Below are 16,686 nucleotides of genomic sequence, written 5' to 3'. Positions count from 1 at the left end.
GGTCACAGCAGCTGGCGCGATACTCTAAACAAGGAGCGCCCCCTAAAGGTACTAAGGTACAAAGCACGTGTAGGGAGCCGTTAAAATAGGTCATCACCAATGTTCCCTCTAATTTTTCATGTGTGTGAGCAAACGCACAAACACCCTGAGCATTCAGTGGAATACAGACGTGCACACTGTGGTCATACCAGCAGCACATTTGTCTGAAACCCGACATAACAATTTAAATGTCTTATTATTATAATCGAGTGAGTCAATTTCAAGAGATTATCCTCTAATAGATGTGATTTGGCCCACTTAGCAGTGACGTGCCTCACCTGCCATCATGGAAAGAAAAAAAATGTAAAAATATATATTTTTTATTAAATTGTTATATGTATCCAGTGATTATACCATAAAGTTATTTTCCATTTAACTTCACCAGTTTTAGATAATTTTTTATTTAAAATCGCTGAATTTTCATATTTGCCGTTCAAATACTGAGAAGAGACGGTCCGGTGAACAGCAGCCAGTTGAGGCACGTCACTGCGTTGTGCCTCACCATGGATTGCGGACTCGGCTAACTGCTGGCCTGCTGTGCAGTGAGACCGTAATTGCTATATGAATTATATTATACATTTCCATAGTTTAGTTAGCTGAGGTATATAATGTACAGTGTATTTTGTCAACAACTGTATGTGTGTAACGTATTTCTTGTGCTGAGCGATCATAAAACGGCTGCAAAAGACGCACTGGCTGAGGCTCGCAGTAATCCCGCCTACTGCACCCCCGCCATAGAATGCACCCCCTGGCGGGAGTGTTATATCAACTAAAGCCCACACTTAAACTTTCCACGTGCAAGATTGAATCAAGATTGAAAGTTATTTCATAAGAAGCCAAAAAGTGCAAAAACAATAATGTTCGTGTTGGAGGAGTTGTGAATGACTGCAGGGCCACAACATTAGGTACACCTGCAGACTGCAGGTGTACCTAATTCACAACTCCTACAACATGAACATTATTGTTTTTGCACTTTTTGGCTTCTTATTAAATAACTTTTGTAACCTATTTTTATGGGCTTTCCTCTTTGTGATGTTAAGTTCCTGTTATGCGCTGTTATACAGTATATGCCTTGAGCTCTTATTTTGAAGGCGCTAAGAGCGGAAGTGATGACACGTTGGAGTGGAGCGGAGGTTTTTGAAAGAAGGTAAATAAAGTGGTCCTCGTGTAAACTGGAGCCTCCGTGTTTGTTATTTTGTAGTTTCTTACAGTATAGGCGACATTTATAAACCCTCGGTTACACTTTTTTAAATAGATTCAATCTTGCACGTGGAAAGTTTAAGTGAGGGCTTTAGTTGATATAACACTCCCGTCAGGGGTGCATTAATCCAGCACAATAGCGGCGCATGGACTTCATTTATAAGTAAAGGTAAGACCATAATAACGTTTTTTTTATTAAATGTGCTTTTTTGTGTGCTACAGTTTGTATGTGTAAAGTTAAAGTTAAGTTAAAGAACCAATGATTGTCACACACACACTAGGTGTGGTGAAATTTGTCCTCTGCATTTGACCCATCCCCTTGATCACACCCTGGGAGGTGAGGGGAGCAGTGGGCAGCAGCGGCGCCGCGCCCGGGAATAATTTTTGGTGATTTAACCCCCAATTCCAACCCTTGATGCTGAGTGCCAAGCAGGGAAGAATGCTGGTACGAGCTTTTAAACATAACCCGTTAACTGCTGCCAATCAAATGGTGAATAAGATACTCTTTAGGGTTCATATGTTTGTAAATCTGACTGTGATGAAGTCAGTGCCTCACCAGCCATGAACCCCACTGCACGTCACTGCCACTTAGATATTGTTTTTTTTTTAATCAGCTATGCACTATAGTATTTTATGCCTGGGTGGGGGTCCTGCTTTGGAAAGATTGTGTACCCCTTTCAGAGATCACATTTAGTTCCCCTTAAAACATTCACATGTTGCATGAGATGAAGTGTTTATTAACTTTCTGTCTGTAAAATAAATATTTTTATTAGCAATTATGTAGTCCTGTAACATCATTTCATGATTAATATCCAAAAAATAACATTCTTAACAAATGACAGTAGAATAAGCACACTGATTGAGGAGTCATGGTAAAACGACCTGAAATTCACACTTTACGTGTAATGTTGGAGTTGTCCAACTTTTTGTGTGGCCATAAACGCACCAGTGGCTAATTACCATAGTGTATGTGTTGGTGCAGGTGGGAGAGACAGCAAGCGACTGCTGTTGATATGGGCGAGGGCGGACCTACGTCACTTCCGCCCTCCAATCCCCTAGCAAAGCGGGCGCCATATTGAATTCGTTGAAAACAAACCAGCTCACAGCGAACACAGCATTGACAGAAAAGGCATTTAACGAGGTTTCACGGCATTTTAAACTGTTCTAAATGGCGTATGATTATGTAAATGGTCTTTCCAGTGAGGCTAGGTTAAGATACGAGTTAAAATGTTCTGTAGTTGGATTAAACGACTGCCCTTACCGCCTTCCAGCAGATGTGTGGACTGATAATCCTACACAATGGCCGGACATTGAATTTGGAAATCTTTATGTCTACCTCACAAGCGCACCAGGTCGGTTGTTAGCTTTGGTTGTTATATAACAAATAAATCACATAAAAATTGTTAAATCACCCAAGGTATGTTGATAAATGATAATAAGGATGACACGGTGGCTACCAGTATCTGTATATTTATTATATCTGTAGAGAGCTCATTCAAATTCAGTTCAGTATTATGATTTATTATTTGCTGAATTACTGGAAATAGCCTTTATACCGTATGTTATTGTTGTGCAACAACAACAACTTCAGCTGTCGAACGTTATTCAGTAAAAATTCAACGGGTTCCACATTAGCATGGACGGTATAGCCAAGTTGTGGTTAAGAAGGTGGATTTTTGTTCCTTATATTTACCAGAAACGAAGTGATCCGAACACACGACCCGGGATTTTGGGGGACTCCAGTGAGAACCGTCCTCGTTTTCCCGGTGTAAAGCTGCGAGCCATTTGTCTCGTCTCTGTGGGCTTTTAGCACGCTTTGGCAGAACAAAATACGACCTTTGTTTTCCCTATTTCCAGTTGTGGTTTGCACAACCAAAAACAACACAGTTTTTTGGCATTTTGGAGGCAGAATGACGGGTTTAATCAGCGCAGGTCGACAGGTTAAAGAGTAATGGCGACGGTTTGTTTTCAACGCCAGTCAGGTTGCTATGGCTCGAAGAACCCGTATGTAGCTCAGTTGCCCGGATGTCGGCCCTGCCCCATAACAAAGAGTAGCTTTGGGCTTGGTTTGTACGGTAGACAACGACCAGTTTTGCTAGATAAAAGTATTTTACACATTATTTTGGTGCGGTTATGGCCGACAAACACTTTCGCTAAATAAAGGGACCGATGGAATATTGTCCTCCTTAAAGTGTCTCCACAGACGTTACAATAATTTAAGTGTTGACAAACATTGTTTTATCTGTTGTGGCCGCCTTTTGTCACCTGTTACTCACAGTTGCATTGCAAAATCATACAAAACAAACGATTTGTTTATTTTGTTTAGAGTGGGATTTGATTTTTTGCGCTGGATAGATTTGCTGTGCGCAGAGGACGCGTGAAAAGTGCGCAATTGCGCAGGTGCGCACCTTAGAGCAGTGGTCCCCACTCCCCAACCACCGGGCCGCGGCCCGGTACTGGTCCGCGGACCGATTGGTACCGGAAAAGAAAAAAAAAAAAAAGATTTTTTTTTCTTTTCTTTTTTAAACACAATATATACACTATATATCAATGCATATCAATACAGTCTGCAGGGATACAGTCCATAAGCACACATGATTGTATTTCTTTATAAAAGAAAAAAAACAAAAAAAACAAAAAATAAAAATAAAAAAATCACCCCCCCGCTCCGTGGGACAAATTTTCAAGCGTTGACCGGTCCGCAGCTACAAAAAGGTTGGGGACCACTGCCTTAGAGGGAACGTTGGTCATCACTCGCCTACAGATTATTTATTTTAATTTTATCATTATGTTATTTATTTTTACTTTTGTTAGTTAAATGATTATGATTAAATGTTTTTTTTTTCCCAAAGAAAACAACACAACACTTTACAAGCGTCTTTTTATTGTTTTAGACTTAGACTTGAACTTAGACTTCCTTTTTATTGTCATTCAAATGTGAACTTTACAGCACAGATAAGAACGAAATTTCGTTACATAAGCTCATGGTAGTGCAGGATAAAAAAGCAATAAGGTGCATATATAAATAAATAAATATATATAAATAATATATAAATATATATACAAAATAAATAAATATATATAAATATATATTTAAATAAATAAATAGATTACTGTACAGATAAATATATTGCACTTTTCCACATGCGTCCACGTTTATGGATGTATGTTATATTGTCTTTTTTTATTCCAGCGAGTTAATCCATTTTGGGGGGAGTTGAGGGGATCATTTAATTATGATGCTTTCAAGAGTCCTATGGCTTGAGGGAAGAAGCTGTTACAGAACCTGGAGGTTCTGCTTCGGAGGCTGCGGAACCTCTTTCTAGAGTCCAGCAGTGAAAACAGTCCTTGGTGGGGGTGGGAGGAGTCTTTGCAGATTTTCTGAGCCCTGGTCAGGCAGCGGCTTTTTGCGATCTCCTGGATAGGAGGAAGAGGAGTCCTGATGATCTTGATTGATTGATTGAAACTTTTATTAGTAGATTGCACAGTTCAGTACATATTCCGTACAATTGACCACTAAATGGTAACACCCGAATACGTTTTTCAACTTGTTTAAGTCGGGGTCCACGTAAATCAATTCATGGTACAAATACTGTATATACGATCATCATAATACAGTCATCACACAAGTTAATCATCAGAGTATATACATTGAATTATTTACATTATTTACAATCCGGGGGGTGGGATGAGGAGGGTTTGGTTGATATCAGCACTTCAGTCATCAACAATTGCATTATCAGAGAAATGGACATTAAAACAGTGTAGGACTGACTTGGTAGGATATGTACAGTGAGCAGAGAACATAGTGAGTTCAGAAAGCATAAGAACAAGTATATACATTTGATTATTTACATTTGGTTATTTACAATCCGGGGAGGTGAGATGTGGAGGGGGGAGGGATAATAGCAAACATGGCCTATACCACCTTAATGCAATAATTCTTAATGATTATGACCATACAATGCAATAGCAGTATACGTTTTAGACCAAAACACGCATTCTAAAACAATAAAGAATGAAAGAATTAAAGAATTCAACTACCAATGATTGTCACACACACTAGGTGTGGCAAAATTATTCTCTGCATTTGACCCATCACCCTTGATCACCCCCTGGGAGGTGAGGGGAGCAGTGGGCAGCAGCGGTGGCCGCGCCCGGGAATCATTTTTGGTGATTTAACCCCCAATTGCAACCCTTGATGCTGAGTGCCAAGCAGGGAGGTAATGGGTCCCATTTTTATAGTCTTTGGTATGACTCGGCCGGGGTTTGAACTCACAACCTACCGATCTCAGGGCGGACACTCTAACCACTATGCCACTGAGTAGGTCAAAAATGCATCATTGATGGACAATATGTGATGTGGAATTTTTTTTTAACCTGACACAAAAACTGATTTATTTTACCGAAACAAGATGAATATGAGAGACTAGTTTGCTTATTACCTCAAAGTCATTTAAAAAAAATCTTACATTATTATAACCTTAACTCCCAGGGGACAAAGGCTGTATTTTTTTCTGCATTTTTGCCATAATTGTTGTTGTGTTACTCTGTTATACATTATTTTTCCCAATATGTTTTTTTTCCACGTTGAAGTTTTAAAAATACAATTATTTCACAGGTGTACGATACACTGGCATGTATCCCACAATGCTGCACAGCACATAAGTCCTTCATTTTTCAAAGGGCATAAAAAATGTTTATTTGTAATTTTCTTATTTTTTCCTCACACACACACACACACACACACACACACACACACACACACACACACACACACACACATATATATATATATATATATATATATATATATATATATATATATATATATATATATTTTTTTTTTTTTTTAAATATATTTTTATATATATATAATTTATTTATATATATATATATATATATATATATATATATATATATATATATATATATATATATATATATATATATATATATATATATATATATCTTCAGCCCTTAACAAAAATACCAAACATGTAAGGTTTTTATTTTTTTTTTTTTATTTTTTTTAGCCCTTAGGCCTTTTGATCAAATGATGTCACAGTTTTCACATAATTTTGTATACGATTGCATTACATGAGTTATTTACCTGATTTAAACGTGTGACATTAACTGATTGAAAGTCATTAAAAAGGGCCAAAATTACAAATAAAACATAACAGGTTTATAGGGCTGCAACAATTAATCGATTAAATCTATTAATTTGATTAGAAAAAGGGTTTGATTTATATTCTGTTGCTTCGATTAATCGTTTAATGAGTGTAAGTATTTAAATAAACACAATCCAGACCACATGCAGTGCCCTTACATTTAAATACGCGGACAGAGTTTCTGCACGGCCCCTGCAAAAGTGCGCACGTGATGGACTGTGGGTGTCGTGATCTGTGTAGTGGCATAAATATGATATTTTTTATATATTTTTTTATCATTAACGAACATGTTAAAACTGCAATTTCAATGTGGGCGATGTGCATTTATTTGAATAAAACACAAGTGAATGTTATGGCAAGCAGCTGTTTTCCCTAAAATTCGCATTGAGCTAAATTTCCGATTACTTAATTGAACAAAATATTCGGTAGCTGACATTTGGGCAAAAAAACTATGAATATTTTTTTACCCCTTCAAAAAACTATAGAACTTTTATGTTATGTTTGGCTTTGAAGATATTTCAAATCAAATGTTCCCAGAAGGTTAATCATACATAATGGGAGCCACTCACAGAAAACGCGAAACGTATTTGGGATTCACAGGTGTGACAATTGGCATGGCAGTCAGTGAAGCTTTTGTTCTCTTTTGCTCTTCTTCCCCGTAGGTCAGCATAAAATGTAGGTCACGTTTGAATGTGCTGAATCCCCCTGCCACCTTTCCACACAGCAAAATGTTACCTTCAAACACCATGTTTTTGTTATCTCATATGAATCCTCCGTTGTCCTCGGCGCATGTCCAAACAATGTGATCTCTTGTCGCCCTCCGTCATAGGAACACCACATGCGCAGGCCTCAGCTGTCTGAGCAGCTGTTTGCCGTGACGCCATCTGTGAAGCCACTCTGAGCTCCCAAAAGGAGTAGGAAAAGAACGTACTGTTTTTGAAGCACACGCAAAGCCTGTATGCCCTTTGTACAAACAGTGCAACAGAATACTCCTCTTCCAGGGTCAAGGGGTTAATACTTCCTGTGTCAGTGTTATGGCCAGTTCCATGTAATAACATGGGCTGAAGGGAGGCATTACATCAGTGGTTCTTAACCTGGGTTCGATCGAACCTTAGGGGTTCGGTGAGTCGGGCTCAGGGGTTCGGCGGAGGTCAAGACACACCCGACTCATCGTGTAAATAAAACTTCTCCCTATCGGCGTATTACGGATACGGCAACAGCAGAAGTCAGATTGATTTGCAGGTGTGTCATTTGTTGTGAGTTTATGCACTGTGTTGGTTTTGTTCTTAGAACAAGGTGATGTTCATGCACGGTTCATTTTGTGCACCAGTAAAAAAAACATGGTAACACTTTAGTATGGGGAACATATTCACCATTAATTAGTTGCTTATTAACATGTAAATTAGTAACATATTGGCTTTTAACTAGTCATTATAAAGTACTTATTAATGCCTTATTCGGCATGGGCTTATTATAATCCTAACTCTCTAACCCTAACCAAATAACTCTAAATTAAGTCTTTGTTACTTAGAATATGTTCCCTTAGTGTCCAAAAAACTCTAAATTAAGTCTTTGTTATTTAGAATATGTTTCCCATACTAAAGTGTTACCAAAAACATATAACTTTGTCTTGAATTTGAAAAAAAAACAAAAACATTTTTTCACTAAAGAAGGGTTCGGTGAATGCGCATATGAAACTGGTGGGGTTCGGTACCTCCAACAAGGTTAAAAACCACTGCATTACATGTTCCCTCGATTCATATGTTCCTGACTGAAAATAAAACACTTCAGTTCATTTGGTTGATTTAGTGGCATCATGTTTACGGCCCACTCTAAAAACAAAAAATCTGGTTCATGTACATACTCAAATTATGAGAAAACGCTAATAAACACCATTGAAAAGACTGAACACAACAGGCAGCTTGGTAATGTCTCTCTGTACAGTTTTATTTACATGATACTATTCTGTGGTAATGCTGGATAGCAGGATTATATGCAATACATAAATATTAACAGTTTTTTTTCTTTCTATTTTTTGTACAAATTTGCATATAACTAAGAATCAGAAAGGAAAAACTCAGATACAGTTTGCCTTAAATGAAAAACACACTGGGAGATTAACGCAAGTCACACACGTACGATGTGTCAGGCCGCCATGAAACACTTTGCACAGACTCATGCACACACACACACACACACACAATCACATACATACTCTCTTGCACACACATCTACTGTGCTCAATAGTACACACACAGACAAATAATTTGGACAGGTGAGAAGTTACATCTAATTGTGGTAGTCTATTTTTCATAAATCTAGCTCTGGCATGCTCCTGTAGTTCTGTAAACATGTGCTGATAAACCACCTCAGACAACACATACAGTGCACACAAACATTCTGCTCGTGCACTTAAAATGAATAAAACCAAGGGAGTGGAAAAAAAATCCTGGTTCATATACCCTAACGCCACCAATGCATTGAATGCATGCGCCAACATTGACGTGAAAGGAGGAAAAATTAAATTGTTTGAGCAATAGTAAAATGCCTGAAACTAGACAGACAGAATTTTCTGGAAACCCTCAGTTATGTGAAGAGAAACCCAAGCATTAATCCCATTCATTCGATTTTGCAGCCTAGATTAAGCTGAGGCCTCCATCCTTCCATCTGTGAGCACTTTCACCCGCTGTAAGGGATTGCATTCAGTAAAATGTGGAGTCTTGTCTATGTCCCTGTCCTGCGCTATACCTCCATAAATAAAGAACAAGCCTCATCACAATCAAACCAATCAGTCAACATAAGAATGCTGATCAGAGGGGTCACTGAGGCGGAGAAGAGGTGACCCGCTGCTCTGCTGGGTGGGGATCACAGTGGATGAGTACAAAAAGGGGGACAAAAAAGGAAGATGATGAGGCAAACAGAGCAGCTGTGAGGTAGGTAAAGCCAGGAAAGACAGAGACAAAGTAACAGAGCCCCTTGTGCAACATTTTGGGGGACAGTTATTATACGCTGCTCCAGTATGGTCTCAATTCTTTTGACAGGTTTCTCACATGATGGGGGGGTCGAGTTTGGCACAGAATGGCGCCTTGGTTAAGGTTAGAAGAGTGCAGCATAGCTTGGACGTCAACTCTGTGCTGCTCTTTATAAGACAATATGTATTCTCAGGAAGAAAACTAAAATATTTAACGGCGGCAAAGACACACCACATAAAATGAGATAAAACTAATTAAATCAAAAGGGGAATCGAAGTGATCATTCATGCATCTCCCTCAGACAGATTTGTTTTTTTGTCGCGTTTTCTTGAGGTTTTAATTTTGTAAATCAAGTCCTATCCATCTTCACTTGGCCCACACATGCCAGTGCTCAATTCAAAAGGTGAAACACCCCAGTCTTTTTTCAAAAAGGTGTTATCTTCATCACTGCCACTTGCATTTGTCCGCCTTGTCAGATTTATATTCTCTGGATCTTGTCGGCCACCACCACGGGGTTCTCTTTACGGATCTTGGCGGCCGCCTCGGCCTTGTAGTCGTAAGGGCAGTTGTGCTTGTCAGAGTACCGGTGGATACCACAGAAGATGTTCCCACAGCGACAGTCGAATCCTAGAAGCAAAAAAGGATATAAAAGCGCTTTAGACAATTACAACTGACATAAGAGACTACTGAATACAATTTAAGGTTCCCCATCACTCACCTGTAAGTCCCACCCTTTTGCGGCACATGAAGCACCTAGTTTTCTTAGGTTTGGATGAGTCTTCTTTGCTATCATCATTGCTGGGAGAAGCTACAGGAGCCAGGCTAGAGGCTGCTGGCTGGTTTACAACTGAAGATTAAAAGACAAAACACGATCAGGAACGTCTTCATTTTATAATCTAGTCATTTTTGTGTGTTTTCACAGAATGGGTTTTACTTTGAACTGGCAAGCGATTAAAAAAAATGTGAAATTATTTTCTTCTCTTAAATCTCACCTGAAGAATGCTGAGAAAAGCCCTTGACTTGATTTTACTTAAATGCATTACATTATTATGAAGATAGATGTATAATCAAAAAGTGGCTTTCTAATTTTTTTTTTTTTTTACCAGACTTGGACAGTTACCGTATTTAATTTACTAAAACAAAATATCAGGTCCATATAAAGTGCTGAAGTTAATAGATTAAAAATCAGTTAGAACACTTTTCTGAGCAATACATTTTGAATGTTGAACTTTTTGCTTTCCCTCTCCATCCATCCATTTTCTACCGCTTGTCCCTTTTGGGGTTGCGGGGGGTGCTGTAGCTTATCCCAGCTGCCCATGGGCGGAAGGTGGGGTACACAAATTACCCACCACATGGATTTCCAGGTAGATTTGAAAAGACCTGTAGCCCTTTTTAAATCATGTGGAGTCCTTGACATCTCTACCCGATTGCAACGACTGAGCCAAGCACGCACATTACACATATACATGAAATAAATAATTAGTATTATTTTTGTTGTGGTTTCATTTTTTTATTGTAATTTTTTAAATTTACCTCCTAATTTATTTTGATTTTACTTTCGGTTTTGTTCGTTTTTTGATTGACTTGTGTTGTGTCTCTCACATTTCTGTCGGAAGCTTGTGACTGCCCTCTTGTGGGTGGGTTGGGTTGGTGGGAAGAGAAAAAAGGTCGAAACAATGTTACAATGGATGTACAGTACTGTAATGTCATGTCATTTGTGCTGTGACCCATGAAATAACTTACCGGGTACAATATAAAGTTTATATATATGTCCTAAAGTCCCATCAATTATGGAGCTAGTGTTTGTTATCAATAGTGTTTTACAAGAACAGATTTAATAAATACATGTCTGTATTTGTCACAAGTAGATATTAAACTTTGTTAAACAGATCGGTGGAAATGTTGGATTTGATTGTCTTTCCTGACTGTCAATCGCATGGCCATCATTGTGCAACATTCTCTAATGTTCTAAACCTTATTTAACGACATGACATTTTTTGTGAGTTTTGGTTTCATTTTGTCCACCGGCAGGCATGGGTGCATGCGATTTATTACCTTGATTAAACAAGTTCTCCTACATGTAGTGCACTCTGATTTTAAATATAATATACACATTGTACTAATATCACTATATTGATGCACATATCTGATATAATAGTATAGAGTCAGTTTGATGTGGGTCAAAAGACACACAGAAGTGACGCCATTTCTAAATAGCTCGGGGAATATAGATCGATGCACGTTACACAGAAAAAAACATTGTCTTCTCTACAACATTCAAACTCATACAAACCATAAACACAAATTTATACTGATTATTTTACAGTATTTGTTTGATATAATGCATCCTATCCCCACTATTTAAAGCCACTAACGCCAGTGTCGTGACAGAGTGAAACCTCCTTTTCGCCATGGCTATATACTATCTTCGTCCGGCATGGTGGGAGTGTTGTTGCACTCAGTCGAACAAAAGAAGAGGGCGAAGAGAACTCGCAGGCATACAGAGGCAGTAACATTAGAGATTAAAAATTATATTAGCGCGATTAAAAAACATCAGTCACAATCAAATTATTTATATATCCCTTGACCACTAGTGACCCAAAGGGCTTCACAAAGCACAAATACACCCTCTGATTTGTACCCACATCTGGGCAAGGAAAAAGGAAAACATAACCAAATATGACCAAATAATAGCAATTTATGCAATAATTTGACACACCCAATTTAAACATTACCAATGTGCAAGTAATTGCTATGCAAACTAAAAATAATGTTACCCTTTAACTATACTGTTATCATGAGCAGCACTCCATGTTACTCAGATAGTAATTATTGTAGGGCCCATCTTTAAATTTCTCCCTGCTGTCTTTGCAAAAACTGCCCTGTTTTACTCAGCTCCGTGAGAGATTCGGCTTGACAGTAGCTAATCTTAAATAGTCTTCTGGTGTGGGGGTATTTTTAAACAGGTCTATTTTTAGACAGCGTTGCTTTCTTTGAGGCAGCAAGAAAACCCTGTGGTTGAGTTGACTAAGAAGACTGAGTGTAACAGTAGCCTGCACGTGCGTCATATGTCTACTTGTGTGTGTGTGTGTGTGTGTGTGTGTGTGTGTGAGTGTGTGTACCAGGTTCTAGAGATTCCGACTTGTCCTTTCTCGAGATGCTCATCTCTGTCATTTGTTGAGTCACAGGGAGAGATCCTTGAACAATTCTGAACGTGTAAAAAGGAGACAAGTATGAGGCAATTTGTCCCGAATGTCCAATTCACGGAAGAGTCTTGTTAAATAAGTATGGAACTGACCTAGACATTTCTGGTGAGGAGGCAGGGGAGGCGTCCACCTTGGCGAGACTGGCTTCTAGTCTCTGGATTGCAGAGGCCTCTGAGGTATTAGCTGAGCCTGTATGAGCACAACACTGACACCATTAGACAAAACTCACAACAAAGGAAATAATTACTAAATATTAGCTATGATCTATTTGATATTCTCATTCATCTCTAGTGCCAAGACTAAAGGTGACTCCCATGTTTGACATTACAATTGACTATAACCGTGAACGTTGCCACAGATAAAACAGCTGTCTTTCATTACACTGAGTGGAAAAACATAGGGGGAGGGCAGGGGGGCGCTGGGAAAATACACAAGCTGAAGGGGAGCTGTGTGAATTCCAAAACAATGCCTTTTCCTCCCTTACACTTGAGCTTCAAAAGCACAGGGTTTGTGTTTACATGATGACATTGCGACGAATGAATGTAAATGAGACAGGCGTACACATTTTGGTATATTGCTGTGTGCTGACGTACAGAACATACCCATGGGGCTGAGGGGGCTCATCCGGTCGCTGTTCTGCTGCCGTGTCAGGTGGTCCTTGTAGCATACAGAGCACATGCCATTGGTTCTGGGGTTGCCATAGAAACCACAGCCTGTGGCGCAAAGCATGGGCACCGGACTCTGGTTTGTCTCTTGGGCCATTGCTGAAAAGATGAAAGAGACAGTGTGAGAAGGCATATTAAAAAACACACACAACACACACACCGAGAAAATGCATTCTGACCATATGCCTCGGATATCTGACTCCTCTTTAGACAAGCACGCTACCACACAAGGTCCAAACACAATGTTTTTTTTTATCACCAAACAGAAAATGGACTCTGCTTTGTTCACAGTCTTAGCCGCCCCCCCACCACTTCAGAAGGGGAACCGTCGGCACGTCTCTGCCCGTAGCTGACGCACTATTTGTCATCACGAGAAAATTGCCCTGATGACGTATCACTCTATGACAACAGGATAGTTGTTTGTATTGAATGGAACACCAAGTGATTGTAGATCTTACATTTGACTTTATTATTGCCTAACAATGTACATGAGATATGAATCATCAAATTGTGCAGTGATAATTACACAACAATTATCACATACTGAGCCTAACCTTTTAGCCAATTCAAGTTCATTATCTTTAACAAAAAAGATAATCTTAAAATGAGAATCCTTCTGACAAGTTGCCCTGTACAAGGTTTTTACCACATAAGGTCTTTCAAAACAGCCAGACTAACTCCTCCAGACGTACACACACATGCACACACACATTCTCTTGGCAAACCATGTAGTTCTGTGACGCGGACGTACCACGCCGCTGTGATGAAACACAAATGGAAGTTGCGCAATAGGAAACGGCACAATTTGAACAGTCCTTGATGTATGGGTAGGCAGACGTATGGGAAAAACAAAAGGCTTAGACTAGAGGGCGTCCTTTCCTTACCAATCATCTGATCCGATACAAACAGAAACAACAAGCTTACATTGCAAAAAGTATCACGTTCCTCTCCTAAATAAACTTTGACCCTGTTGTGCTGACATGCCAACTGCTCAGATCGCTGTTAGGCTAGTCAATATTCTGGTCACGGTCACAAACAGGGTCAAACTCTTTTATACTCCAGTAGAGACCAACAGTTGTTTTGAAACATCTTGCCAACACAGCAGAGGTATCCTGACCACATCAAGTGTTTTTTTTAACTCTTTAACCACCCCTCTTCCTCGCTTAGTGCATGCTATGTGTGTCAACAAAGGGTTTCCTCGGAAAAACCCACCATGACCTTCTCTCCCTTTGTCACGTGTTCATCTGCTGACTGGCGATATTCATCAGCACTCATGTAGACTTCAGTTCTCAGAGGCTCTTTAAACCAAGGCTAAATCCACTTGACATAAAAACTGACACGTTTCGCTAATATGGCTGATACAGACAAAACATGTGATTATTTATGCAACAGTGTCAAGAGTTGGGTCCTGCTTTCACAATCAGACATTCTGAACAAATCTTTCATAAGCATCTGTGAAGACATCAATCAAGCACGTCCTATTTTAAAAAGGCTCATCCTTAGATAGAGTTGAATGTTTACTCATATATTAAAAAACAATTGGGCCACATACATAATGCTCTGTCTGCTTCCAGTTTTACAGAAGGTTTACCTATACAGAACATTGGTAAATCAGGGACTATCCAACATTAGACATTCCAGTATGTGAAATATATCTTGTATTCCTGTAAATTAAACATAGTTGTCCAATCTTAAAGGCTTTCTTTTCCTCTTTTGTTGACTGGAGATTACCAGTCACAAGCTCAGCTCACATTTCAAGCCATGCTAGGCTAAAAACTACTGAGTCACACTAAAGGACAGAACAAAGCAAGCTGGGTTTTGTTAAAGGAAGATTATAACTAATACTTTAAAAACACACCAGATTTTAACAAACAGTCGGAGTCACATGAAGTGTAGAATAAAGTAAGGTTTTGTCAAACAGTCTAGACTCAAGACTGACTGTGGTCTCTACTGCCTTTGTTTCTTCCTTTGTCTGCAATCTCCTTGTTTTCTGTTTGGACATTACCGTATCAACTATCACTAGTTCAACTATTACGTGTATAGAAAACAAATAGTAGAGATTTCCATGGTAAAAATCAGTCACAATAGCTCCACAGTGCTTTGCTGACGACCAAACCTCGATTCCTCTCTGGCATAAACTAATACAAACACTTAGCAACGCTCTATGTAATCTTGTTTTTCTCCCAAAAAGTGATTCGATTGTATTATCTCGTTCTGTTTTACTATTCGGCATGTAAATGTTCAACTTGCAGGCAGGAATTATCTGGCTTTGATTCCCCCATCCCCCAGCTTTGGTGCCATAAGAAGCACAGAGACAGTAACAAGCACCAGCTATCTTCCTGCCATGTTTTTCCCCCAAACCAGACGGAGTCACGTTTGAGGGCTGCTGATATTTGGAAGCCTTTCCGAAGACATAGTGATAGTGGGCACACACAAAGGGGGGAAAAAGGAGAAGAAAAAAAACATTTGACGTGACCGACAGAAACACACACACACACCACCTGACCTCTCAATCCACCGTTAAAGGTCGCTTTGACCGACCATTAGCTAACAATTACGACACCTCTTCTTCATATCGTAATTCGCGACGTTCACAGCCATTTCAAAACACACACAAAACAAAAAAAAACATCACCTGTGATTAATGATGGAGTTTCTCGCTAGGTGATTTAAATAAGCTGGCGTCTGTTGGGGGTAAAAAAATATATATATTTTTCGGCTCCTCGCCAAAGACCCGCTTCTCCCGTCCTAATGTGCCGCGGTTGTATGTGAAAATACTGCTTTCGGGTGGGTTAAGTCCTCCCTTCCTCGTCTTCGTCGGTCCCTTCGCTTCAGTGGCGATCTCCAGATCTTTCTGGGTGGATGTTTGTTTCCTTCTTTAGTAAGAGGAGTGGCGGATGGTGTCACGGGTGAAACAACGTGTCGCCATTGGCTGCCCGCGGAGCCCCCTGATTACAGTTTAGCCTCGGCGCATGCGCACAAACCGTCTCGCCTTTATTACACATCCACTTGACACCCACATACAAGGACAACTAGATTTTATTGAGTAATACTCTATCCACAAGTGAACATGCTGGTGCTGACATGACTCAAATTAGAAGATATGCTGTTTATGGGCTTTTAGTACACATGAAAACAGTACAGTGCGTGGTATGTGAAATATGTCTTGATAGGGCACTGCACTATTTTGTTCTCTCTCTCTCTCACACACACGCACACAAACATTGTCAGATACAACACTACTAACAAAAAGTAAGGTGTCTTCAGCTTGGGTGATCCTAAAATCAATCAATCAATCAACCAAGTTTATTTATACAGCCCTTAATCACTAAGTGTCTCAAAGGGCTGCACAAGCCACAACGACATCAAAATGTAAGTAGACTTAACCCTTCGGGATCACTCAAGTACGGTGTATGTGATAATGTTATAG

At 39.4% G+C, this 16,686-nt stretch overlaps 1 protein-coding gene across 2 annotated transcripts; it reads right to left on the bottom strand.

Annotated features, from left to right (window-relative positions):
- Nucleotides 1-8,729: 8,729 nt before the first annotated feature.
- On the bottom strand, nt 8,730-16,168 carry zfand5a (zinc finger, AN1-type domain 5a). Of its 2 annotated transcripts, none has more exons than XM_061986197.1 (6): nt 15,892-16,168; nt 13,185-13,355; nt 12,684-12,780; nt 12,508-12,593; nt 10,104-10,232; nt 8,730-10,012 (listed from the first exon to the last, which is right to left on the bottom strand). In XM_061986197.1, exons 2-6 carry the CDS (start codon nt 13,351-13,353, stop codon nt 9,864-9,866), a joined length of 630 nt encoding a protein of 209 aa, XP_061842181.1. In that variant the 5' UTR covers nt 13,354-13,355; nt 15,892-16,168; the 3' UTR covers nt 8,730-9,863. The 2 variants fall into 2 exon arrangements, with proteins under 2 accessions (XP_061842181.1, XP_061842182.1); XM_061986198.1 differs by having other exon boundaries at nt 13,194-13,355; nt 15,892-16,166.
- Between the last annotated feature and the right edge of the window lie 518 nt (nt 16,169-16,686).

This window comes from Nerophis lumbriciformis, linkage group LG12 (assembly GCF_033978685.3).
Source record: "Nerophis lumbriciformis linkage group LG12, RoL_Nlum_v2.1, whole genome shotgun sequence".
Lineage (NCBI taxonomy): Eukaryota > Metazoa > Chordata > Actinopteri > Syngnathiformes > Syngnathidae > Nerophis > Nerophis lumbriciformis.
The sequence above is the reverse complement of the archived record's forward strand: the minus strand, read 5'-3'. Positions and strand labels throughout refer to the sequence as shown.